The 27,671-nt window shown below is 44.4% G+C and overlaps 1 protein-coding gene across 2 annotated transcripts; it reads right to left on the minus strand.

The window, feature by feature from the left end:
* Positions 1-1,076: 1,076 nt before the first annotated feature.
* Positions 1,077-27,671, minus strand: LOC139750220 (uncharacterized). 2 transcript variants are annotated; one of them, XM_071664704.1, is made up of 4 exons: positions 27,582-27,671; positions 8,307-9,109; positions 7,079-7,244; positions 1,077-6,746 (listed from the first exon to the last, which is right to left on the minus strand). In XM_071664704.1, exons 2-4 carry the CDS (start codon positions 9,101-9,103, stop codon positions 4,674-4,676), a joined length of 3,036 nt encoding a protein of 1,011 aa, XP_071520805.1. In that variant the 5' UTR covers positions 9,104-9,109; positions 27,582-27,671; the 3' UTR covers positions 1,077-4,673. The 2 variants fall into 2 exon arrangements, with proteins under 2 accessions (XP_071520805.1, XP_071520806.1); XM_071664705.1 differs by lacking the exon at positions 27,582-27,671 and adding an exon at positions 22,150-22,971.

Below are 27,671 nucleotides of genomic sequence, written 5' to 3' on the forward strand. Positions count from 1 at the left end.
ACAGACTGCAGGTTAACTCAAACGATAATCAGATTATAAAGTTTATTTCTGGTTGTGGTCTTATAGTGATAAAGAATTAATTACATTCTACATATTCAGGCTGGCTGGAATAGTGATACGTGAACACATCTACTACAATATTTTGTATGGAAAATTATCAACTTAAACATTTGGTTCTAAGAACAGTGATGTAAAGGATAAGGAAGGGACTCATACGTCGGAGAAAGGGACTTTGTTCGTAGCTAGTACTACAAGTTCTTATCATAAGATTTTTGATATGATTGAGAAAATACACTCACGGCCAGATACCCTAACATAGCTAAAACATAAGTAGATTTTATTTTGTTAATGATTATAGAAGGGAGATTTTTGTCTGTAATCACGTGGGAATTATTATAAAAAGGTGCACTAAAATACTACTTTTATATATATATATATATATATATATATATATATATATATATATATATATATATATATATATATATATATATATATATATATATATATGGAGAACAAATGGGAGCATAAGTGAACGGAGCGGATGATGGACAAGAGATAACAGGCAAAGAAAAGGTGAAGAGGAGATGGGGCAAGTATTTTGAGTGACTACTGAATGTGTTAGATGATATACTATCGGTTGTGGGATGTCGTGGTTGTGGAGGTATGCCAAATGAGAGTTATGAAAAGCTATTTGGTGAAAATAGAAGTGGTGAAAGCCTTGCGTGAGATGAAGTGCGGCAAACCGGCTGAAGTGCATGGAAATGCAGTCGAATTTCTCAGTAAAGGACGTTACTGCTGTTGATTGGTTAGTTAGGATGTTTAATGTGTGCATGGCTAAAGGTGACGTGCCTGTGCATTGATGGAATGGCTGTATAGCTTCTCTGTGTAAAAGCAATGGGGACAACACTGAATATTCGAATTAAAAAAATTATTGATTTATTGAGTGTAATTCGTATGGAAGAGTGGCGATTGCGAGGTGTTGTGATATGCATGGAGAATCAGACTTAGGAGGAAGAGTGTAGATTTATGATTGGTAGAGAATGTGCATGAGGTGTTTGCTTTGAAAATGTGAGAAATAGAAAAACGGATTCTCGGTATGTGGCATATGGGAAAGCGTATGATAGGGTTCATAGCGATGCTTTGTGGAATGTGTTGCGAACATACAGCGTAGCAGGAAAGTTACATGAAGCAGTAAGGAGTTTTATGGAGAAAGTAAAGTATGTGAGCGAGTGAGAAGAGAGGAAGGTGAGTGGTTTCAAATGACGGTAGGTTTGTGGTAGGAGTGTGTAGTGTCACCATGGCCGTTTAACCTGTTTGTGGAAGGATGGTTGGATGGGTGAATGAGGGCGACGGACACACGTACAATCTATTAAGGGGAGAGGGTGGAAGGCGAATTAGTTGTTGTTTGCTGATGACACGATATCTGTGGAATATTTTAGTGAGAAACTGCAGAAGCGGGTGTCTGAATTTGGGAGAGTGTGTGAAATGTGAAAGCTGTGAAGTTTAGAAAAGGAAAGAGACAGGTTGGTTGGAGTGAGAGTTTGAATGGAGAAATCCTGAAGACAGTAAAGTTATGTGAATTCCTGGGAGTGCACATAGAAACAGATGGAACTATGGGAGATGAAATGAGTCATAGGGTGGGTAAGGGAGTTAAGGTCTTGGGCGCGTTTAGGAAAGAGAGGTCATTGTCTGTAAGGGCAAAGATGAATATGTTTAAACAATTGATGGTGCTGTACATCTGACGGTGTTGTATGATTGTGAGGCGTGGTTCCCAGATGAAAGTGTGCGCTAGAGACTGGATGTGTAGAAATGAAATGTCTGAGAACAATATGTGGTGCTATGATGGATGATGAAATAAGAAATGACAGAGTAGAACTGAGGTGTGGAAGTAAGAAGAATGTGTATGACAGAGAGAATAAGTGAGGAGAGTCTGACTGTTAGTATATACATGTAGGAAGTGGAGGGAACAAGGAGAAGAGGGAACCGATGAGGAGGTGGAGGGATGGAGTGAAAGATTCTCTGAGTCCTCAGGGCTGAACACGAAGGAGGGTGTGAAGCAGGAATGGGATAGAGCGAACTGGAGTTATATGATACACAGGGAGCGATGTGCTATTGATGGGATGAATTAGGGAATATGAAGCAGTCAGAGGAAACCACAGAAAGGTCTGTGGGGCATGACTGTGGGTGGAGAGGGGTGGCTCCAGTTTTAGCGCACAATACACAGCAGCTGGGAAGCGACTGTGAGCGAATGAAGTCGCTCTTCGTTTGTTTCCTAACGCTACCTTGCAAAGCAGGAAACGACGAACAGGTATACAACACACACACACACACACACACACACACACACATATATATATATATATATATATATATATATATATATATATATATATATATATATATATATAAAGTTAGTCATAAAGCTATACATAAATATAGATATTGAGATATACTGACGTAGACTAAGCGGTAGGTATATAGCGGAAAATCCGAGTTACGTCGGTAACTGGACACAGAGGAGGATGATATGTAGGATCACTTAGCGAATACTGCTAGATACGTCTCCATCACGAGGTAAGATACTGGTGTCTAGAATGAGTGGGTGTAGGGCAGGAGTCTTACATACATGAATACTCTGTAGTGGCTGTGGGAAACATATGAAGGTTCGGTTGTTGACATGACCCCTCACGGGAGAAATGCACGACGCACAAAGTAATTCAATAAATACTCTAATGACAAGACATCAAGAAACTTTATGATACGTAGTTATAAACTGATGTAACGACACGATTTTTGACAGCAACACACACAACTGCATGAACCATGACATGAAATATCGGGGATGTTGATATATAAAGCAACTCAAAGAACGATGTTGTGAAAAATGAATTATGAACAACGAAATTCTTGATTTCACATTTAAGCAATAAAGGCGATGGTATGAACGGACAGTGCTGCTACATGCACGATATGATACATGTTAAATAATCATACATCATGATTATGTAATAATATTATGTAATAATAAACACACGTGTATTTGGGTAAAAATACAGTGTAGCATTGACTCACAGTATTATCGTATCAAATGAAAGAAAAGATGTTGCTGATAAGCATATTTGTAAGTCAAGGAAAAGTGCGATGTAGTATACAGAAAAATATAAGGCTGGGAAGTGTAATACTTAGATAAATAATCAGGTATTGATCTTAACTCTGGTCTCTCTAGGTGATGGTGGCTGATGTCGGTGTTTCCTATACAAGCAAGCAACTCAGTCACGTTGACCATTATATGGACTTCATCTTTCACAAAAATATTGATATTCATTTTCTTTGATGCTCTATGTACACAGTACCCACGAAATGAGTTTTGCAAGTACAGTAGTAAGCGTTAGGTTCAGTATCCAACACTTTATATTGCAGAGTAGCCTCAGAGGCACTTATCTGATTTCGATTATTTGTGGTTTCGTTTCAGTTTCATGATAAGGCAAGGGACAGTACAGCCCGTAAACTGATTTTCATTCATTCAAGGCTTGCTGCTGGAGACTATTTCATGTTCGCGTCTGAGGAGTTTCTTCATTCATATGAAGACGGATAATCCTATGGCTGACTTTTCAGGCCGATGCTAAACATGGTAACAATGGCACTTGAACATTTTCACAATGTCTGGTTTTCTTCTTTTCGTGTCTGAATATTTTCCAGTGGAAGCAGAACCTTTATTTGCATCTGAATTGTAAGCGTCATCATCTGAGCATTTTACCAACTGTTGACAAATTATTTGTAACTATGAACAGTTCATATATACAGCCAAACATCTAAATGATTCTGATCGCTTCATATTTGCCTCCTTGTACGGGAACACTGGCGATGTGCATCTAAACGTCTAGGGTTTTCTCTATAATTCGAGGCTGCCCGACGAGCCTGTCTTACATGTGGTAGGGTCACCACTATTAGTTTCTGATTGATAAGTTCTTGTTAGTTAGTCAACTTAAACTGACTGATAAGTTTGTCCGTCAAATGGAAAGCTTTGACTGGCTGGTTAACAAGACTGTCTCGTCATTGGTTAGCTCCTATTGTCTACCAAATTTATCTCCATCTATGTGAGTTTCAAATGGGTAGTTCCTCGCAGTTATTACTTGTAAATGGCTAAGTATCTAATTTGTCTCACAAGTGGTGGACTCAGCATAGTGGATTGACATCTCTTCTTATCTGTAGTTAGCACCGAGTGTCCGGATAACAAAGCTCGTCTCATAAGCAGTTGCTCTGGGAGGCTGGTTGCAAATTTGGTGACCACCATTTAGTCGTAACTGGCTTACTGAATGTGTGCTCCACCAGAATATGGTTCACTAGCTGCTGAACAAGCTCGTTTCACGAGTAAGTGGCTATTACTGGCCGATGTCAGAATAAAATAAACAGTGAATGAAGCTTGCCTCAGCGTTCCTGAACCAGACTTATTTTAAGAAAGCTTATGGGATGGACGTTTACAGTTACACACAACACAGACGCAGTCAAACTTCAGTTGTTATTGATCAAGGAATTCATGAGCTTATTAGCACTCATCGTCTGGCAACAGATAGTGCGTTTCAGTCATCGGCTGTGTGGCTGCTTCTCGATTCGCATGACAATCGTTGGTTTACTCGGATACAAACCCAATCGGTGTTGGTGGCAAAGCCTCACACCCCACTCTCGTCCCTCTCCTGTGGTGACTGAATCTCAGCCAAGCCTTGAGATACAGCAGAGTACTTAGGACTTCTATCCTGCCGCATTTTAGAGGACCAACGATATCTGTAGCTGCCCTCTGATGTGATTTCCCAGGATTTGGTTTTGGCCGAGCTGCGGGAACTAACATTCCGGAAAATCGTCCTACCAGCTATCTTCTGGCTTAGTTCATTCCACACTTTCCGTTTGCAGTCAAAGGCGATGAGGATGAAGACACCTTGCAGTCCATTGAAGAAAATGAAGAGATACTCAAATATGAGGCTGCTTGTGTGAATGGATATAAAGGCAAACACCCAAGTCATACCCATCATCAAAGCCAGCTTGCAGTACAGCACCAGTCGTACTCGTTGCTTCTTGCGGGCGTCGATTCCCCTTTGAATTCTGTCTCGTAAACGTTCTGTGCATTTCGGAGATTCGGACTTGTCACTGATCTTGCCACTTGATAAGTTTTCTTGTCCTAAGATATATGCAGACTTCTTTTTTCCATCTTTATCCCCAATTTTCTGCTTGTCCTTTGTGGAGCTGTGTTTCCTTTGTACAGTCGATGAGGCAAACTCTCCCGACTTCAGCTGTCTGTAAATGTTCAACACTGAGACACCGTACAGCATCATGTTGACCATGATCACAAGTCCTGACGGGAAAGTAAAGAACGCTACGAGTCCCCACTTGCTGTTGAACCAGCAGAAGTCCATTCCAAATCGAGGCGCCAGAGTTGCTTCGGATGAGGACACCTGGTCCACGATGACTGCCACCAGAGAGCCAGCCGTCGGGATAGACCAGGCGTAGATGGAGTACTGTATGAATATCGTCCGTGACTTCATCATGTATGTGCTGGAAAGAAAAGTTCTGCAGATGTCAATGCTCATAACGTTCATCCACATGAAAGAAGCGCTCAGGAAGTAATACATGGTGACGGCAATAGCCACACAGACAGTATAGTTTTGATTCATACGAAAGAAGGCCATGTACATCAACTCTGCGATGAAGAGAGAACATGTCATGGAGAAGAGGTTCATGCTGGGGATATTACGTCTCTTGGGCAGTGCCAGAAAGATGGCTATGTGAAGGAGCATACATAGGAGTGAAATGGAGATCAGAACAGCTGAAAGGATGCTCATGACAGGAGTCCAGCTATCTTCTGAACGACACACTCTGACCCACACATCATGAAACTCATATTCACCAAAGTTGTAGATCTGTTCCGTGTAGTTGAGGTAGATGCTCTGGTTTGGGAACAGGACGCTGTAGTTTCGGATGAAATCTCTAGTGTAGCAAGATATGTTCAGATGCGAACGGCCGTCTGGTGTTGTGGTCTCGTTGATCCTTACACACTCGCCATCCTGCAGTGAGAAGAGGGAACCGCAGGTCACGTTTTCACACCTGCGTCTCAGGGCATCCCACACTTGGTACTCCTTGCAGTCGCCGTCCACGATGAACAGGTTCATCAGAGATGGAGGCGTGAAAGTGCGAAGTACAGCTTTGAAACCTGAGAGACACTTGATCTCTCCCTCGGGGACATCGTTACACACGGCACAATCCCAGTTCTTGTACACAGTGCTACCGACTTCAACGTAGTAGGTGTAGGAGGAACATCGGCGCAGGTCTTCCCTCGCCGACCAGTTTGCGCTGCAGGTGTCGACCACCTCATCTTCACACGAGCGACCCACAGTGTCGGGGTAATACACGTTGAGCAGGCACGACTCAGCTACCTCCCTGGGTGCCGTCCCTGCCACACTTCCTTTCGACCACCTGAGCTCCCCGGGGTGGTAGGTCATGCCTGATAACTGAGAGGGTGAAGACAGACGACTCTCAGGGCAGGTGATGCTGACGTTGAGTTCGTGGACGGGTGCGTCGTTGTGGCACCTCGCGCAGAAGATGTTGCGGTACACGACGCCCGACCTGTCTGAGAAGACGGGTATGTCTATCATGTAGAGGATCTCCCGCTTGCTGAGAGGGACAGAGCCGCCACACAAGGCTGCCAGCTGGCTGCTCGTCCCCAAAGGGCACCCGTCCACCATGTACACCATCTGTCGAGAAGACAACAGCTCAATATACCGAAGTTACTTTTGACGCTGCAAAGGTTTGGGAAATATTGCCCAAGTGTAGGACAGGGAAGAGGGGTGTATATCAATATGTCGAATGTATAACGTTATCAAAAATATAGTTTCCATACTCACATTATTCCTCCACACACACACACACACACACACACACACACACACACACACTAACAGAACATCTGGACATCTATAGCCTATGGGATCCAATATAGAAGAGAAATCATAGCTTTGTTTTACACTGATTTTAAAGCAGCCACTGGATTAGGGTTAGAACATTGGCTGGTTCCCTGGTAACCTACCCTGTGAAGGGCGGGGTCATGTCGATGAGCGAGAGGCATGAGGCTCCTGCAGGAGATGAGGGCAGGAGTGAGGCTGGTGGGTTGCCATGGTGTAGGTGCCTGGCGGGCACTCTCCTGGCAACAGTCGCCGAACAGGTGGCACTGGTCGTCGCAAGAACACGGATACCTGGCGAGGGTGACGTGCACACAGTGAATTCCAGTTATACAAGTTTTTAAAAGACTCGCTACGTGCCACACTAGCGAGCCAGATACTGCAGCACATCTCGCACGACATGTCTGTACGGGGGAGCACGTCAGGTCTGTCCCCAGCCAGACTATGTCTGTACGGGGGAGCACGTCAGGTCTGTCCCCAGCCAGACTATGTCTGTACGGGGGAGCACGTCAGCTCTGTCCCCCAGCCAGACTGTGTCTGTACGGGGGAGCACGTCAGGTCTGTCCCCAGCCAGACTGTGTCTGTACGGGGGGAGCACGTCAGGTCTGTCCCCAGCCAGACTGTGTCTGTACGGGGGAGCACGTCAGGTCTGTCCCCAGCCAGACTATGTCTGTACGGTTCCGAAGATAGCCAAATGGTTTTCACATTTTTTTGTATCTTAAAACTTGTATAAAACAATTACTTTGACCTGTCACACTCTCCCACACCCGTCCGTCTGGTGTTGTCACACTCTCCCACACCCGTCCATCAGGTGTTGTCACACTCTCCTACACCCGTCCGTCTGGTGTTGTCACACTCTCCCACACCCGTCCGTCTGGTGTTGTCACACTCTCCCACACCCGTCCATCAGGTGTTGTCACACTCTCCCACACCCGTCCGTCTGGTGTTGTCACACACACTCCACACCCGTCCATCAGGTGTTGTCACACTCTCCCACACCCGTCCGTCTGGTGTTGTCACACAAACTCCACACCCGTCCGTCTGGTGTTGTCACACTCTCCCACACCCGTCCGTCTGGTGTTGTCACACACACTCCACACCCGTCCGTCTGGTGTTGCCACACTCTCCCACACCCGTCCATCTGGTATCTAACAGTTAGGAACCATTGTTTTGTGTCTCCAATAATGATCTACACCACACCAATATGTATCAATTTTATCTTATGACCAGCTCAGTGTCCGAGTGTGGCGTATTCTGTCATTGTGTTGCAGTTCTCTTACTCCCTTCTCTCTACTTGCCCCGGCCCTCTGGCACCTCACCCCCAAAAGCCGTTACAGTAGAAGTGATCAAACTCACCTGTGTCCTCCCTCTTGTGATGGTGGGCTGTCCTGGTGGGTACAACTGGGGCTCACGCTACAGTTCGCTGGTCGGACCGAAGTAGTGTGGTACTTCGCTGGTGACCTCGGCAGCCGTGCATGATCCCCCCGGTGCGACACCTTCACCTGACTTCTCAGCTGGTCTCGGCGGCTGACTCTGGTTTGTATAAAATCGCTCCGTTTATCGGCTCCATCTTGTTTACCCTGGTGGACGCCAGGTGGCTGCGCGGCCTGCTGGTGGGCGTCTGGGGCTTGGGAAGCAGCGATCGCCTTCGGCGCCTGATCGGGCGAGGCCACAGTCTGTGGCTGGTGGCCGGGGCGGGAGGCCCTGCCGCTGTCAACAAAGTCATTTCTGTCTCCAAGACCACTGGAGACTCGCACCACTGTGGACGATGGGTCCACAGTGGTGCTCAGGCTCTCTGTCTCTCTGTGCGAGGCTGAATCTCCTGCTTGCTTTACTTTCCGAAGAGATACACCTTCTGGCAGGAGGGGATAAAAGTTAATATTACCTCCTCCTCCTCCACCATCATACCCTTTATCACAATCACTTCTAACATGACGAGTAGTGGACGAGGCCTCGGCAACCGTAATGACACCATCACCGCCCCGGAAGAGTGTGTTATCTCTGCTATCATCTACGTTATCAGGGCGTCCATCACGGGGGAGCGGCGTGGCAGATGTTCCAGGAGTGAGGAGGGCGAGCAGGAAGGCGGCGCAGCCCAGGGAGTAGAGCGAGAGGAGCCATCTTCTCTCGCTGTGGTTCCAGGCGTCGCTCATCTTGTCCTGGAACAGACACGTAGCGTTCTATAGTCAAGCCTGGCGAAGCCTTCATCACACCACTGCTCAACAGAGTGACAATGGCACCTGAATTTTTCCCCTCCCCCTCTGACCTACAGTCATCCCCTCGAGCTTGATGGTACCGATCCTTGGGTACAGCAGTACGACCCTTGGGTATGACGGCATGACTAATGATGTGACCAGTATGGGTCGTGACTAAGGATTGTGCCATCGAGCTCATGGGTCGTATCGTTGTGCTCAAGACCCTGAACTTTATATTAAACGAAGAGGGTGTTTTTTTTTTTATACTCTTTAAAGTTGGAGGCTCTCGTCACGGACAAAAATCCACATTAAGACCGGGCCTTAATTGAAATATAGAAAGGTTAATGGATGGGAAAAAGAAGAGACAAGGAAAAGCATGAAGGGATTTTAGAGGAAGTGAAAAAAATCGTCGTTTACAATGTGCCAGGTCACAGTTATTGGAAAGACATTAGAAGTTAGAGCCTTCTAAAGCTATGAGATGTAGGGAAAGATACAGTTATCAAAATGGCCCACTATTGAGTTGCCGATGGCCACACAGTAATCATGTGTGGGGGCACACACGCAACCAGCTTTCTGGAGCGAAAACCAAAGTATTACCTATAGAATACGGAAAGTGAATCAACATTGCAGCGTAGGGCAAGCAGGTCAAGTTTTTAAAGTTAACCTTGGAGAGCTTGTAAGTCGGATCCCTTTCGACTCCACTTTGTCAAGACTCGATGCAGATTCAGAACCACCTCAGATGTGAGAGCTGAGCACTCCATCCAAGGATGAATCAGTCCTTTGCATAAATGGAGCAACAGCTCGGAAGAAAAGGAATTTCTACTTCTAAACAGAACTCTCGGTTTCTTAAGTGGCAGACTTAGCTATCATCGTAATTTAGGGTGTCCAAGATGGAGTGGATGTTACAGTGACACCGAGTATGTTCAGGAATTCAAGAGGTGGAATTACAGAACGGTCATAGGAGATAGGATAGTTGTAAGGAATTTCTGTTAGAGAGATGGGTTGAAACTGGGTCTTGAAGGTATTCAATTAAACCGGATTTCCTCAACCCCATTGAGATATCATGTCCAAATTTGGGTTTATTGTGGCAAGACAAGAGGCAGATCGAGTGAGAGTAGAAGAATTTGTGAGAGTGTGATCAGATGACCCACTGGAGGCGAGATTGTGTACTAACAGCGGGTTGGACTAGAGGTGAAAAACAAATCCAGAATAACAAGTGTGTGGTCACAGCGGTCAGGAATGCGGGTAGGATGGGAGATAATTTGCTCTAAATCTTTGAGAAAGGAGAACGCGAGGGCCTCATTCTCCCCCACCACCACGACCACACGTACGGGGGGTAACTAAATTCACTCATACCCTGACGACTCACCACTTATTTCTCCACATCCTTCAGTTCTTCTCCTTCTTCTCTCACTCGATCTGCATCTCGTCTCAACACAGCTCCCTCAATAAGCTCAAGCTGGGACAGAAGTTGTCAGTGGGGAAGACGAAATCTGGTTAAGTTTAATGCCTCCAAGACCCAGTTTCTGCCCACCTTTCGACCAGGACTTCCTCACAACTTTCCTCTCTCCTTCGAAGGTTCTGTAATTCCACCTCCACCCGTCTCAGATTGTCCCTCAGGTGTACACGCTACAGGAGGTGGAGGAAGATGACGATACTGACCTTATGGTATTTTCTGTTTACAGCCTGTGTGGCGGCGGGCTCGCCAGGTAGCATATGTTGAAACATTTCCACTTGAACCACAAAGTTTTCCAGTACATATCGCTCAGCCTTCTGTCCCGTATTGGTGACACAAGAGTGAAAGATAACCTGCATTCATCATGTCTTTTCATGATATCTTTCTTCCCTGTGTCTTGCGGAGCCACGTATGTAGTTCGGCTGCATATTCTCCTGCTGTCAACACTGCTGTTTTACAGGCGAGTTACGAGAGGAAAAACTCAATTAGTGATAATAAACAGAGGACGGCAGTCCGTCCCTTCACGTGAGCCAACACGACGGCCCCGTCAGATGGTCGGGCAAAAAAGGTGGGAGGAAAAATAAACCTGCCACGTTCACCCCGACGGTCGGGAGTCACATGAGAATAGTACATCCATTTCAATGGTGCAATTCACGCTCATCGACTCGTGCGAGTGGGACGATGTCTATAACAACACCGCAGGCCCGACCGACCGAGCAGGACTGGAGATAGCTCAGGCTTTCGACAGAGACCGAGACGAAGGAGAGTGGACACGTCTGACCATAATGATCTACCCAAAGATATCGGGTCTGTATGACGGGCGGTGCAGCGGCAGAGACTTAGTGACTCCCGAGCTTCATACACGCCGCTTGAGGAGGCGGGAGACAAAGGCTTGGTGCAGGTATATATATAATCACCTGTTCGTACTGTGAGGAAGAAGGGTCTACACACTTGTTGGCCTCCACCTCCCGAACCCTCTCTATCATCGCACGACGCTGTGAAGGTTTTCATGCTGATATAGTCGACATTTTTATCGTTGAGTTCATTCCAATCGTCCACTATTGTGGTAGTATGCAGGTACCTCTTACATCTTTGTTACGTTTCTTGATTCATTTCATGTTATGACCTTTGCTCTACTTTTGCACCTTCGAAGAAATGTTCATCGTCGAAATCGCCAAACTGGTTTAAGAACTTAAAGGTTATGATCAAGTCACATCTCACTCTTCTCTCTTCCATAGCCCTTAACGATAGTCTCAGCCTTCTTCAATGTGGTTCCATCTTTGTTACCATCCTCTGGATCTTCTCTATCAATTCTTTGTGCTTTAATAATTAAGCTATTTACCGCCTTATGTTATCTACATCGAGGGTTTTCTTTCATTGCGTTCGATCCTCATTACTCAGTCATGTACCGTATCAGATCAACTTAGAAATCTGTCTCAACCCCCTTGTGAGCCGATACAGTCTTAACATTCTTTACTTCACTGAAGACCTTAGCATCCTTAAACATGATCAGATACGAGTCCAGTCGTTCTGGGCAGTACTTTGCATAGATCAAGGAGAGCAAAGGTCCCAGGACAGCCTTATGGCACACCAATGGTGACCCTAATCCATTTTAATGTCTCACCAGACATGCGTTTAGTGTTACCTTCTGCTAAGGTAATAATCTATCTGTCCAGCGTCAAATGCTTTCTAGCAGTCAAGATATACAAACAGTCTCTCCTTCCCTACCCTATCATCGTGCGAGGAGTTCACACTCTCCTGAGAGGTTTGTAATGCATGACCTGTCCCTGAATTGGTGTTGTCTTCTGTGGATGTAATCATACTCTTCCTCTCTCATTATGGTGTCCTGTATCAGACAGACTATACTCGTCAGAGACCTGTCTTCAGTACAGTACAACTTCCCAGTCTTGCTTCTTAAAAACAGGTATCGACACTTGCCCTCTTCTATTCCAGTGTCTCTTTACCCTCACTCACCGACATACTGAACAGCAGTTGAAGCTGCCTGTTTAGCGTACCTGCCCAAGTCTTCAGTAGACATGGAGAAACTCCATTAGGATCTGGGTCGAGGCCCTTTGGTTCTCTGTTCTTGGCTTCTCTATAAATACCAGTATTTTCCAAGGGCTTCTCGCCACTCCCTCTCACTGGTGTTGGTATATAGCGGTGTGTGAATACTTATTTGTTCAGTATGGGGAGAAGGGGTTGTATACCGTGAGGCCTCCATCTCTTCAAGTTTGCTCATGGCGAGATTCTTCCCTCACATAAGGCTCACATCGGGAAAATATTGAGTTAAGAATGAGGAGTCGTGAGAGTTACGTGTCGTCAAGTTATGGGCAGGGAGGAGGGAGCGTGTGTATGTGGGCCGCTGTCAGCAACCCACGTGTATGGGAGGCAGAAGGAGGAGAGTGCGACCTGGGCCAGGGAGGGGAACTGTGGTGCTGGCTTACAGCGCCTCCCGCTAATGTCTCGACATTCAGTTTATTCCACTCATCGACCATTCTTAGACTGTAGAAATACTTCCTTACATCCTCTCTAACAAGTTCTTTAATTTCATGTTATGGCCTTTGGTTCCTCTGTTCTTGTATATTGCGAGGGACTGTTCACTGTTGCATCCTTCAGTCTAGTTTGCGTGTGATTACCATATGTGGATAATATTTTTGTGCTAACAGGGAGAGAGTTTTACACGCTCGCATCGCCCCGTACATCTACCACAAATGTATCAACCATGTTATTACTTTTATGTGTATAAACACACACACACACACGCACACGATCGTAAAACACCCTCCCCGTACAGTACAAAGAGATAATTGCACACGCACATCACACACACACACCGTAGTTTAAGCCAGACACTCATTCATCGACCACCTCTGAGGGAAGGATGAATAACTGGGTTGACTGCTGCGCCCAGACTTCGAACTTAGGCGGGCCCGTGCATGAGCCATGGTCAACGACGCTAACCACTACAACGTGTGTGTGTGTGTGTGTGTGGTTATAGGGAGAATGATGTATGAATGGTACTGAGAGAGAGAGAGAGAGAGAGAGAGAGAGAGAGAGAGAGAGAGAGAGAGAGAGAGAGAGAGAGAGAGAGAGAGAGAGAGAGAGAGAGAGAGAGAGAGAGAGAGAGAGAGAGGCCGTATGGGAGAGGTATTCAAGAAATCTTATATCTAAGACAAAATGAATCTATTAAGGTGATGGGTTAAGGGTTCATGGAGGCAGATGTCACATGAATCCCTCAGTCATCATGCCAGGCATGACCTCCCAGAACTTTGTTCATGAACTTGTTGACGAAGACGACAGCTCCTGAACACCATGGGAGACAACAGAGACTTCGATCATCACGCGGGTACGCCAAACAAAGCGACACCCAAACTGCTCACAAATAAAGAATCAATAGTAATAAATGGTACAGTCAATGATGCCACAAAAGATATTAGACATATCCCCTCTCTCCTCCCCCCCCAGAAATAGTCTCCCCTCCCCCCAAAAAAAGACAAACTAGTCGGCCATTGAATCTAGACAATAACTATACAGTCCACATCCTCTCCATCAACCAATGACAGTTCAGGTATTCAGCGAACTACAAGTGATGCCCTCTAAGCTGCCAGTACGACCACATCTCGAGGAAAATTTTCCCCTCAAAACTCAGCCAGACTACCAAGTCGCCTTTACAATTCCTCCTTCGCTGATCACCTCACTCTGGTGGCTACAAAAGTCTGTTCCCATACATGAACAACACCAACCCATGCATCTTCCTGATGATGTACTCATGACTCCTCCAGCGACCTTACCAAGACCCACGGCTCCACCTCCCTCAACACAACCCAAACAAGATCAAAAAGGTTTTTGGAAGAATAACTCACGAACTGTTGATAAAGAGATGACCCATCAATAATGACCTGCGATACGAAGCTGAAGAAGGCTATTGTTCGTCCATGATAAATTTTTTTTCTTTTTTTCCAAAGGAAGGAACAGAGAAGGGGGCCAGGTGAGGATGTTTCCTCAGAGGCCCAGTCCTCTGTTCTTAACGCTACCTCGCTGAGGCGGGAAATGGCGAATAATATGAAAAAAAAAGATCAGTAGATGAAAAATATATGCACATCATTTTTTTTTTTTTCATGCATGATTATATTCAGTGGTTTGTGGTGACGGTGTAGGGAACATGTAGAGCCAGACACACACCCCAGTGTAATGAGAGGTAACTCCTTTTCAAACAGCTGGTGAGCCAGTACTCGCTGCAGGACTGTTTGATTATAATTCTTGAGGATAAACGGACTCATCAACCATTCTCCCACGGGGACATAACTGTCCTCCACAGGGAGATCTCTGACAGTCATAATAAACTGTTTACAGAGCAACGTCTGATGTCTACCAGACCCACGGGGCCGATCACAACAGTTTACTGTACCTAGCACACCTTAACTTTATGTACTGCACCATTACACAACCAACCCTTCTCTCTACGTAACCAACCCTTCCTTCTACGTAACCAACCCTTCTCTCTACGTAACCAACCCTTCCCTCTACGTAACCAACCCTTCTCTCTACGTAAGCAACCCTTCCCTCTACGTAACCAACCCTTCCCTCTACGTAACCAACCCTTCCCACTACGTAACCAACCCTTCCCTCTACGTAACCAACCCTTCCCTCTACGTAACCAGCCCTTCTCTCTACGTAACCAACCCTTCTCACTACGTAACCAACCCTTCCCTCTTCGCTACACAACCCTTCCCACTACACAACCTAGCCTTCTCCCTCTTCGTAACCAACCCTTCCCTCTTCGCTACACAACCCTTCCCACTACATAACCTAGCCTTCTCCCTCTTCGTAACCAACCCTTCCCACTACACAACCTAGCCTTCTCCCTCTTCGTAACCAACCCTTAACTGTACACTACCTCTCCTATTGACGTAAGAAATACCGGCAGCAGGAAACACATTACAGGCTTTAGGTCTGCTCTTGATGAGGAGGGACGGGGTGGGGGTGGGGGGATCCTTTGCCATACCTGACCCCCACCTGTAGTGTACCCACCCGAGGACGTGGCCTCCCAACGCGTGCCTTACATCATAAGCAGAATGTTCCCAAGTGTGAAGCAAATTGTGAACACTGGTGTTTTACATAATTTATTAATATATATATATATATATATATATATATATATATATATATATATATATATATATATATATATATATATTCTTTTCTTTTTCTTTCATACTATTCGCCATTTCCCGCGTTAGCGAGGTAGCGTTAAGAACAGAGGACTGGGCCTTTGAGGGAATATCCTAACCTGGCCCCCTTCTCTGTTCCTTCTTTTGGAAAATTAAAAAAAAAAAGAAGAAAGGGGAGGATTTCCAGCCACCCGCTCCCTCCCCTTTTAGTCGCCTTCTACGACACGCACTTTCGTGTAATGATCGCATCGCCAGGGGGAGATACAAGAATGAGATAGTAGACGTAGAACAGTCTGTTGATATACAAAGAATAGAAGTAATCAAAACGTCGTAGATAAACAAGTGTTTCCACAGCGGCGTTAAATAAAATTATATGAATTACTGAAGTGCGATTTCACCTTCATAACTTTCATCTCAGACTTGTGTGATCATATATATATATATATATATATATATATATATATATATATATATATATATATATATATATATATATATATATATAACAACCTCACACCACAGTGAAGCAATTCCAAACATACAGCAATACACTTCACAATTGGAACAATGACACGCAGAATACAATGTCTGTATCTCACCAAAATTCTTCCATTACTTTTAAACCCAAGCAGTCACAAATCTAATCTATACCCTGCAGTCACCTTGCATGAACACTCCCACTGAACACGAAAACGACTTTAGGCATCACATACGATACAGACCTGACATTCTACACCTAAGTCATCAACACAGAAGCAACACGAAAGCTAAATGCCCTCACAACGTTAACTCGAACCAGGCTTGGACAAAAATAAGAATCCCTTACCATCCTATCTACGTATAATTTTACTTCCACTCTAACCTAAACTACGCCTCATCTATCTGGTCGTCTACCCTCTCAAAAGAAAATATAGGGAAAGATGCATACACCAAATGGAACATTCAAAACAATCGCTAGCTGCCAAGCAACCACAATTAATCAGCACATAGAGACAAAAATCCTCCCAATACGATCCCACCTCACATGCTTGGCATTGTTCTCTGCAACAGCACCAGACCCCTCCCGGGAATCCAAAACCCCTCCATAATTTAACACCAGCCCCCAAGTACAAATAAGAAGCTTATATGTGCGTACAATTGCCGTAGGATCCTTTTTACAGGAGCTCCTGCAGCTCCAAGGATGCTCTACTTCCACTAACAGGAAGAACTTTGGAGGGAGAAACTCTTCGACGAGATTGTCCTCCCTTACGCCAACTGACAACAGTACAGCCTAGCCTAAGAAGCACACGCGGGATGTGTCCTGTAAAACCGGTATATATATATATATATATATATATATATATATATATATATATATATATATATATATATATATATATATATATATATATATATGATGCTTACAGCACGATGCATTACTCACCAGCCCTGAGCCTAGCTGGAGCCGTTGTGTCATAAAGTTCCGGTCTCTGGTACAAATAAGTTGACGAATTCGGCACATTATAAAGGAATGAGACTTGGAACTAATTCCTGAAGCCTATAAAGTTAAGAAGAGAAAGTATCATACCTTAAAAAAAAGTCTGACAACTAAACTGAAAGAAGAAAAAGAAGCAAATATTGATATGGGAAATGTGGATATCATGAATTCCTGTGGTGAGGAGCAAGCGCGATTCAAACCAGCAATTGGAGTCGTCACGGGCTGACGGGTGTTTATACACGTAGGAAAATTAGAATGATTCTTAACCATCAGTTAACGACTCGAGTGACAGCGTTGTCTGGTAAACCGATGAGTCAAGTACTAAAACAAATTCTAAATTTTCCCCCACAGTCGTCATGACGTACTATAACCTGAGGAACTATTTACCTCATGCTATGGAAAACAATATCCTGACGTATTCATAGTTGTAGTACTCTACTCTCCCCGCCCGGCACTGTATCTATCTCCCAGCCAAAGCTAACGTGTATTGGGTGATAACAAGGAGCGGAGGAGGGTCGATGCTAGCAGGACTTACGCCAAGCTCCACCACACAGGTAGACACACACAATCATCAACGGCTACGGGCTGTCTCGTCGTATGGTCCCCTGTGCCAGGATACTCCTTCCACGACCTGTCTCGTTAAATGGTCTTCGCACGACACTCGGGCCTTGGAAAGGCTGAGCGGGGTGGTCCTCTTGCCAGGCATCGAACGGTTAATGGGTGTCGTAACTGATACTGTGTGGCAGTGACCTTCTCGTTATATGGCCCTCGGACAACAAGGTCCCGTTATATGGCCCTGCCACCTGGCCTTGTATTAAAGATAATGGATATTGTCCTGGTCCTGCGTCACTACATAGACACCACACTTGTGATCCCACAGGAGACAGGGACGCTTGGGCTAGAATTCAGCCACAATGTTTTGTTACGTAACCAAGTTAGGTTAGTGTAGCTTCCAAAGACAACGGCCTTTCGTGCTAGCTTGTGAGCGATTCCACAGATGGGCTAAGAAAGAACTGGGCCATTGGTTCTCATGTGGTCTTTGTCTGACTTACGTATGTCTGGTCACTGGGTCCTATGTGGTCATTACATCACAAGGAAAATCAACGATTCGTTCTCTTGTTACCTACACCGTAATACTGATCAGCTAACGAACATTTTACTCTATATTTCATTTTATCGATCATGCATTCCGTATGGAATATTGTCATCATGGGATTTCTAAGACCCGACAGTACAGTGAGAGGGGCATGGGTGTGATATGAACGGGTCATTATCCTCTTGTACCGTCCTGCTTGTTGAGGTGTGGTCACCTGTGGAGGCTAAAGTGTGGCTATCTGTGGAGGCCAAAGTGTGGCCACCTGTGATGAGGCCAAGGTGTGGCCACCTGTGATGAGGCCAAGGTGTGGCTACCTATGGTGAAGGTCAGGTGTGGCCACCTGCGGTGAAGCATGGGTGTGGCCGCTGGTGCAGAGCTGAGTGAGGCGTGCCAGAGGCAGAGATAACCGGTCAATAGATGACTGGAAGGATGGATAACTGGGTTGAAGTATGACTGAATGAAGGGCAATGGTTACAGCTGAGGCCAGGTGGACGGGGATTCACGCGTGAGCCGTTGGTATGGGAGCGGCAAACAAGATAGGTGATGGAAGATCCGGTCGCTAGCTAGGAGGATCTGTACACAACGAGGAGGATCGAGACTACCAGGAGCTAAGTCAGAGGTGAGCATCACTAGTGTATATTATTCCTGCAATACTCAGGACGATGACGTGATATTCATTTCCTACGCACTGATCAGAAAATGAGTATGTCAGTGGCATTACATAAGATACATAATGATAATGTAAGGAATACGCTAATATACTCGCATATTTTTGTATATAAAGAAATACTTTAATTTCTCGTTATAGAATCACTTTTAAAAGATTTTGCTGAAAAAAAAAATTGTTAGATAAATCGTATGAAATAACCAATGGATCATATTTTCAGACAGAATAATGATGATCCGGTAATAGTATGGCTCCCCAAATCTGAAATTGTGAAAACATGAGTATCACACACACACACACACACACACACACACACACACATATACACACATATATATATATATATATATATATATATATATATATATATATATATATATATATATATATATATATATAATATTCCCTCAATCATATTTGATCGCGGTTTCCGGCTTTAGCAACTTAGCGCCAGGAACAGACGAAGAAAGGTCACATCCATTTTCTGTCATGTGTAATGCACCGAAACCACAGCTCCCTATCTGCAACCAAGCTCCACAGACCTCTCCAATGTTTACCTTCAAACATACCTATCTTTGTCCTCTCCCTTTCCACACATTCTTCAGCACTTCCATAATCTTCATCCCCTCACCCACCCTATGGCTCGCTCCCGCTTCCATGGTTTCAAGCGCTCCCATGTCCACTCTCAGGTGTCTAAAACACTTCACCAACAAGTTTTCTCCATTCAGACCCACACCCCAACTTACCTGTCGCTCAACCTTGCTAACCTTATAACCTTGCTCTTATCCACATTTACTCTTAACTTTCTCCTTTCACACACTTTTCCAAACTCAGTCACCAACTTCTGCAGTTTCTCACTCGAATTAGCCATCAGTGCTGTATCATCGGAAAACAAGCGATCCACTTTCCAGGCCCTCTCATTCCTCACAGGCAACAAATTCATACCCCTCTCCAACAAACTCGCATTTATTGATTCACCACCCCATCCATGAACAAACTGAACAACCATGGTGACATCACACACCCCAGCCGCAGACCAACCTTCACTTCGAACCATTCACTCCCCTCTCTTCCTACTCGCACATATACCTTACAACCCTTTCATATGCTTTCTCCAGATCCAAGAATGTTACATAAAAATCCACCTTTTTCTCTAAGTATTTATCATTCAAATTCTTTGAAGCAAACACTTCATCCATACATCCTTTGCCACTTCTGAAACTACACAGTTTCTCTCCAGTCTCATGCTCTGTACATACCTTCACCCTCTCAATCCACCTTCCCGTGCAATTTACCAGGTACACTCAAGAAACAATACCTATGTAGATTGAACACTCACCTCTATACCCCTTGACTTAATACAGTGGCATTATACATGCATTCCGCTAATCCTCAGGCACCTTACTATGATACATACATGTAATGAAAATCCTTACAAAACAATCAACAACACAGTCATCCCATACCTTAGAAGATTCAACTGCAGTATCATTTACTCCAGCCGCCTTGCCGCATTTCATCTTACGTCAGGCTTTCACCCCATCTTTTCTCTTCACCAAACGACTCTCCATGACTCTCACTTTGCATACCTCCCCTCTCGTTTTCATTTTTCCAAAAGAGAGAACAGAGGAGGGGCTATGTGAGTATTTACCCTCTAAGGCCCAGTCCTCTGTTCTTAGCGCTACCTCGCTAACGCGGGAAATGGCGAATATGTATGAATGTATACATATATATATATATATATATATATATATATATATATATATATATATATATATATATATATATACATATATATATAAACTTTATTCATGAGAATACTAAGACTATGTATGTAGTATCAATGTCTGGCGGAGTTTGCTGTGTGGAACGTCTCTGCCTAGTGGTCCAGTTAAGACGCAACACCACACACTTCAAGATACAACAGGAAATCCTGGAAGCATCTAACCTGTAGAGTTAGCTGCAGAGTGAAGTCTAGAGGGGTTAGCCCTTGGCTTAGGGACAATTTCTTCCGTGCTACACAACATTTGAACATCTAACCATGAAATAGTAGGAAAAAAAACTAAAAACATGTGAAATTTTAGTTTCATGTGAAAATATGAGAATGAGAATTAGGATATCGCAACTTATAAACTGTACCCAAGGCACTCGTACCCTCCCAGGAGTAAAAAAATTCCCAGATGTCACTCTCTAGGAGGTGGACTCTTCCCAGCCACGAGAGGGACGCTTCAGGCGGCTGAGAATAGACGTGGAGGTATCAACAAAGCCACAATTACATGCCAGAGACGACACCATCACAAGGGCTGATGCTTCCAACCAGCGAGCTTCCTTGGTCCACGTAAGCCCACAGAGAGAATGTGCTAAAACACAAACACCTGAACAAACTTAGATTGGCACGATTCATATATATATATATATATATATATATATATATATATATTATCCCTGGGGATAGGGGATTAAGAATACTTCCCACGTATTCCCTGCGTGTCGTAGAGGGCGACTAAAAGGGGAGGGAGCGGGGGGCTGGAAATCCTCCCCTCTCGTTTTTTTTTTTTTATTTTCCAAAAGAAGGAACAGAGGGGGCCAGGTGAGGATATTCCAAAAAAGGCCCAGTCCTCTGTTCTTAACGCTACCTCGCTAACGCGGGAAATGGCGAATAGTTTAAAAGAAAGAAAAAGAATATATATATATATATATATATATATATATATATATATATATATATATATATATATATATATATATATATATATATATTATCCCTGGGGATAGGGGAGAAAGAATACTTCCCACGTATTCCCTGCGTGTCGTAGAAGGCGACTAAAAGGGAAGGGAGCGGGGGGCTGGAAATCTTCCCCTCTCATATTTTTTTTTTTTTTTCCAAAGGAAGGAACAGAGAAGGGGGCCGGGTGAGGATATTCCCTCAGAGGCCCAGTCCTCTGTTCTTAACGCTACCTCGCTGAGGCGGGAAATGGCGAATAGTATGAAAGAAGATATATATATATATATATATATATATATATATATATATATATATATATATATATATATATATATATATATATATATATACTAATTCATTTCAGGCAAGACACGACTTTCCCTGCGTTGTTCCCAGCGGCCTAGATACATACCAGACACAGCAGCAGGAGGAGGATGTAGTCCACCTCTAAACCAGTTTCTTTCTTGCCAAGAAGATCCCAGGATGACCATGTTCCGCTGGATGGAGTCCACCGTAGCTTCTTGTGACCACCAGGTGAAATATTTCCTTACGTTGTGTCATGTCCTCCTCACTCACGCCACCACGTTACCTTTCGGTGTAGCTGCTGGGACGGTGGTAGCTGTGCTTCCTTTCCGGAAAAAATCTTGAGGACGGTGGTGTGGTATGACGCTTCTTGTGGGCTGGAAGAGCAGGGTCGTGACACGCTTCTGGCAGGGTAAGGGATGACCGTTCTCTACTGTGAGTTCTTGCTTGACCTCTTGATGTCTCTTAGGTTCAGTCTAACTTTATTTCGCCAGACTCACTAGACCATCTTATCAAAGTCAGCACATTCAGTGTCTTTTGTATATTCGGGGCAAAATAAGACTGGTGTCTTCCCAACGCAGATAAAAAAAAAAATGTTCGACGAGAGTTTCGGAACTATTTGCCTCGATGGTGATAACGGAGGACGCGTAAGGTTTCTGAGATCAGGAGTTCAAGTTGGAGGTGCACGTACGTGATGCAGCTGCTGGGGTGAGGGGTAGCACGTCCTCACGTGAGGCAGTCGTTGGGGTCGGCTGCTGGGATGGGAGTGCACGTCTGTGAATCAGGGGCCAGGGTGGGAGGCTTGTGGCAGGAGCGGCGGCCGGGGTGTGGACTGCTTGCCTCCTGTCTGCCCACTGACTCCCCTCGGTCCACCACCTCTCTCCCTCAGCCGCCCAAATCTAACCTACCTCTACGCCCGCCCCGCCTCACCGCCCGCCTTCACCTTCATGGCCTCTCCACCTCACTATCCCAGCCCCCAACTCCTCTCCGGACTAGCTTAGTAAAGTCAGGACAAGGGTTTCCGGGTCACATTTAAATTAGGATCATGTGGAAGCTGGCAAAAAAAAAAAAAAAAAAAAAAATACTCATGGCTCCTCGACTGAGCCTGGGGCCTGGTGCAGTGAGCCCCTCTGTCACCCCCATTTCATCGGGCCTGTGTTCCCCATTCAGCATACTGCAGACCTGCGCTCTGTCCCACGACTCTGCCATTTGCTTCACTCACCATCCCGTTCGTACACAGATTAAAACAGCCATAGTCACTTTATCTTTGATGTAGGTCTAACCTTCACTGGTAACACTTCACCCTCCGCTCTTAGTCACACACATGCTTTCTTTGTAAAAAGTTTTCGATGCATCCATTATCTTTCCAGTCCTCCAATTACTTTATAACCCCGTAGCATCTTCCACACGCTTCTATTAACCCAAACATACATTTTCTTAGATGCATGTACTGCATGTACTCCCTCTAGAAGTCACAGTTCTTTTTGTTAAACTAGTTCTTGAAACGAAATAGTTGTTCCACACACCTCACATATCTTTCCAAACCGCGTTATCTAAATTATTCTGCGAACTACACCAACCTTTCAGTTATTACTCTTCCATAATAATGATGATAATGAAGATATAAGTTCTCAGAAGCCAGAGGGGTGGCCATGAGAATATTTCTTAAGCTTTATCAAATGATTCCTCAGTACTACGCTTCCACTACATGTTGCACCATTATCATCTTATCAACCGACGGTACTATCAAACTTTTACATACTAGGAACCGTGACGCCAGTGAACTGCACCAGTTCGTGCTACGCTGCGACCATGACTCAGATGATAAACACATGCTTACAGATAGTTCAGTCCTGATATACACACCAGTTCGGGCTACGCTATAACCATGACTCGGATGATTAATACATGCTTACATATAGTTCAACGTCTTGATCATGCTTACAGATAGTTCAGTCATGATATACACACGGCCTAAATTCGGTACATCATTCAACCCTTCGCATTGATAAACTACCATTAACGTTTGGTAAATTTGGATAGATTTATTTGTGGTTTGAAAACATACACACAGGCATTTTACAATTTTGCTGGATGCTTCGCTTGTTTCTCTGACTCTATTGGCACAGTGACATGAAAACAAGTTTGCTGATCTGACTCAGGATTTTCAGCAACCCAAGATATAGTTACTAGTTCAAGGTCCTAATGTTTGGCTTCACAAACTTTTACTTTTTTTTCTTAGGAAGATCAGGCGTGTATATTATGGCAACTTCAATGCATAACACACATACACACACATACACACACACACACACACACACCCTGCAGGTAAACACATTAATACATATGTGTAACACTCAAATACAAATACACACAAGCACGTTACGCACTCATTTAGTGCCTCCTGAATCTTCAAGACTGCCTTCCGTAGAAGAGTAGGGCAATGAATAGGACTCCTTTAAGGAGTGAGAAAGCCTTCGACAAGACTGATACAGCCTTGACAGAGGTGATCTCTCGGTCGTGGTGTAACCACATACAGGTGGATCTCAGGAACACACGGACACACAAACACATATATACAAGCTCACCTACGCCTCCCCAGCCTGGTAACTAACAGTTACACAGAGGCACCTGCTTGAGATAGTGCAGAGAAACTCAAGCAGAATCATTCCGGGCCCTTCTTACACCACCTGAACCTGTCCATCATATCCGACCAACACAAGCAGCTCATACGGCAGTCTGGCAATAATAAACTGACGATATATCCCCGTCACAGAGACCTCCTTCCCAACGCCCCTCCACCAAGGACCGCCGTGGATGGGATTACGGCTGAAATGCTGAAGCATGGAGGAGGAACGTAAGAGAGTGGTGAAAGCTACTATTGTTCCTTTATTCAAACGAAAAGGTGCTAAGAATGTCTGTAGCAATTATAGGGAATAATGGAGGGTAGAAGTGTAAGTATGGAAGTGAAGAGAGGGTTGAGGGACAACATAGTCCTCCCAACACGGACAAAGAATTAGTCACAAAGGTCAAGATTCCAAGCAATGAAAATGAGCTATTTGAGAGGAGCATGTGGTGTGACCAGATGGAATGAGAAAAGAAATGAAGGGGCGTATAAGAGATGTGGTATGGCAGGGAATGCAACGGAAATGAATTGTAGAGTGGTTGAGTGGGTGAAAGGTAATACTTTGAGGTGGTTTGGGCATGTGGAAGGAATGCTAGACTGGGAGTTTACAAGGACATTGCATGACAGTTTAATCAAAGGGGTTGGTTTACGTAAGAGGAAGAGCATCTGCGACATGAGTAGAGTGGAAGAGTGCTGGAGGGAGAGAAGCGGTGGAAGAATGAGGCATGTAAGGACAAGGATAAGTGGAGAGTCTTTTCCCGTGGCCACCCCTTTAATAGAAGCTCCCGGGGGGAACGGGCGTCTAAATATATCAATGGATAGCTAAACAGATCAACGCTTGTGACTGTATTTTCATGGAAAACGGCATGAAATGCAATCGAAAGCATGAAGCTTCTGTGTTCATTTTTCCATCGAGTTTACTCATATATATATATATATATATATATATATATATATACATATATATATATATATATATATATATATATATATATATATATATATATATATATATATATATATATATCGAGAAAAATCCTTTCATGGCTCCTGTTCCTACTCATGCAAAATAATACAGGTGGGGAGGATCTTCAGCCTCCTCTTCCCATCCCTATAAATCACCTTTTACGACACTAAGGTGGTACGTGAATTGTATTTTTTTTTCTGAACACAATATTCCCCGTGAAACTGCACTACACAGTCTTTGTTACACAATTCTATCTGTTCAAGAAACACAGAATTCAAAACAGATACATCAAAATTATCCGAAGCATCCACTAGACGTTGTAATAGGTCATCAACTGGACCTAGTGTTAATCTCGTAGTTATCATCAGGCTGGGGAAAGGGAAGAAAGAACACTGGCCACTTATTCCCTACGTGTCGTAGAAGGCGTCTAATAGTGGTGGGAGCAGGGGGCTGAAAATCCTCCCTTCCTGTTTTTATTTTCCAAAAGAAGGAACACCGAAGGGGTCCAAGTGAGGATTTACTCTGTTCTCTACGCTACCTCGCTAACGCAGTAAACAGAAAATATGTATGAATATATATATATATATATATATATATATATATATATATATATATATATATGTATGTATGTATGTATATATATATATATAGTTTCCTAAACATCGTTGTCGTTTCTCGCGTTGGCGGGGTAGCGCCAGGAACAAAAGCAGAAAGACGAAATCCTCCCACACTCATTCTCTAGCTGTCATGTGTAATGCATTGAAACCACAGCTCTCTATCCACAACCAGACCCCACACCTATCCGTGGATTACCTTGGACGCTTCACATAACCTAGTTCAGTCCACTGACAGCCCGTCGACCCCAGTATATCAGTTTACTCTGTTCAGTGCACGCCTTGCACCCTCCTGCATGTTCAGGCCCCAATCACTCAATATCATTTCACACCATCCTTCCACCTCCAGTTTGGTCTCCCGCTTCTTGTTCCCTCCACCCCTGACACATATATATCCTCTTTGTCAGTCTTTCCTCACTCATTCTCTCCTTATGTCCAAACCATTTCAGCACAACCTCTCCAGCTCTCTCAACTACAATAATTCATTGCCACATATCTCTAACTTTTCCATTACTTTCTCGATCAAACCACTACACACCACATGATGTCCTTAAACATTTCACTTCCAACACATCCACCCGCCTCCGTACAACCCTATCTATAGCCCATGCCTCGCATCAATATGATATCGTTGGAACTATTATTCTTTCAAACATACCCATTTTTGTCCTCTTAGATAACGTTGTTTCTTCCCACACATTTTTCAACGCCCCTAAAACCTTTGCCACCCCTCTCACCGCTTCCATGGTTCCACTCACTCCCGAATCCACTCCCAGGTACTTTAAAGCACTTCCCTTCCTCCACTCTTTCTCCATTCAGACTTACATCCCAATCAACGTGTCCCTCAACCCTGCTGAGCCTAATAACCTTGCTCTTCTTCACATTTACTCTAAACTTCCTCCTTTCACACACTCTTCCAAACTCAGTCCGCAGTTTCTCACCCGAATCAGCCATCAGTGCTGTACCACCGGCAAACAAGAAGTGACTCACTTTACCACGCCATTTCACCCCCAACAGACTGCTTGCTCGCCCTCTCTCTCCATGACCTTATATATATATATATATATATATATATATATATATATATATATATATATATATGTGTGTGTGTGTGTGTGTGTGTGTGTGTGTGTGTGTGTGGAGAGAGAGAGAGAGAGAGAGAGAGAGAGAGAGAGAGAGAGAGAGAGAGAGAGAGAGAGAGAGAGAGAGAGAGAGAAATTAGATCATTGAAGATGATAAGTCAATAGCATAGAATAATACTCAAGAATATTACAAATGGCTAAAGTGCTGTGGTGACCAAACCTCTCAGAACATCGAACAAATATTAAGTTAACCTTAATCCGCCACAGTATATGGGGGAGACTTCACCGTAGGCTGGTAGTAGAGAGAGCTCCGTCCTGCTCAGCAACCCAACACCAACTACC

Source organism: Panulirus ornatus, chromosome 9 (assembly GCF_036320965.1).
Source record: "Panulirus ornatus isolate Po-2019 chromosome 9, ASM3632096v1, whole genome shotgun sequence".
NCBI classification, from domain to species: domain Eukaryota; kingdom Metazoa; phylum Arthropoda; class Malacostraca; order Decapoda; family Palinuridae; genus Panulirus; species Panulirus ornatus.

Bases quoted from the DNA above. Each gene is read 5' to 3' on its own strand.
- LOC139750220 (XM_071664704.1), bottom strand. From the start codon at position 9,103: ATGAGCGACGCCTGGAACCACAGCGAGAGAAGATGGCTCCTCTCGCTC. The intron at 7,245-8,306 runs GTGAGTTTGATC...CACCCTCGCCAG, and splicing joins TCACAAGAGGGAGGACACAG to GTATCCGTGTTCTTGCGACG. The intron at 6,747-7,078 runs GTAGGTTACCAG...TCTTCTCGACAG, and splicing joins ATGACCCCGCCCTTCACAGG to ATGGTGTACATGGTGGACGG.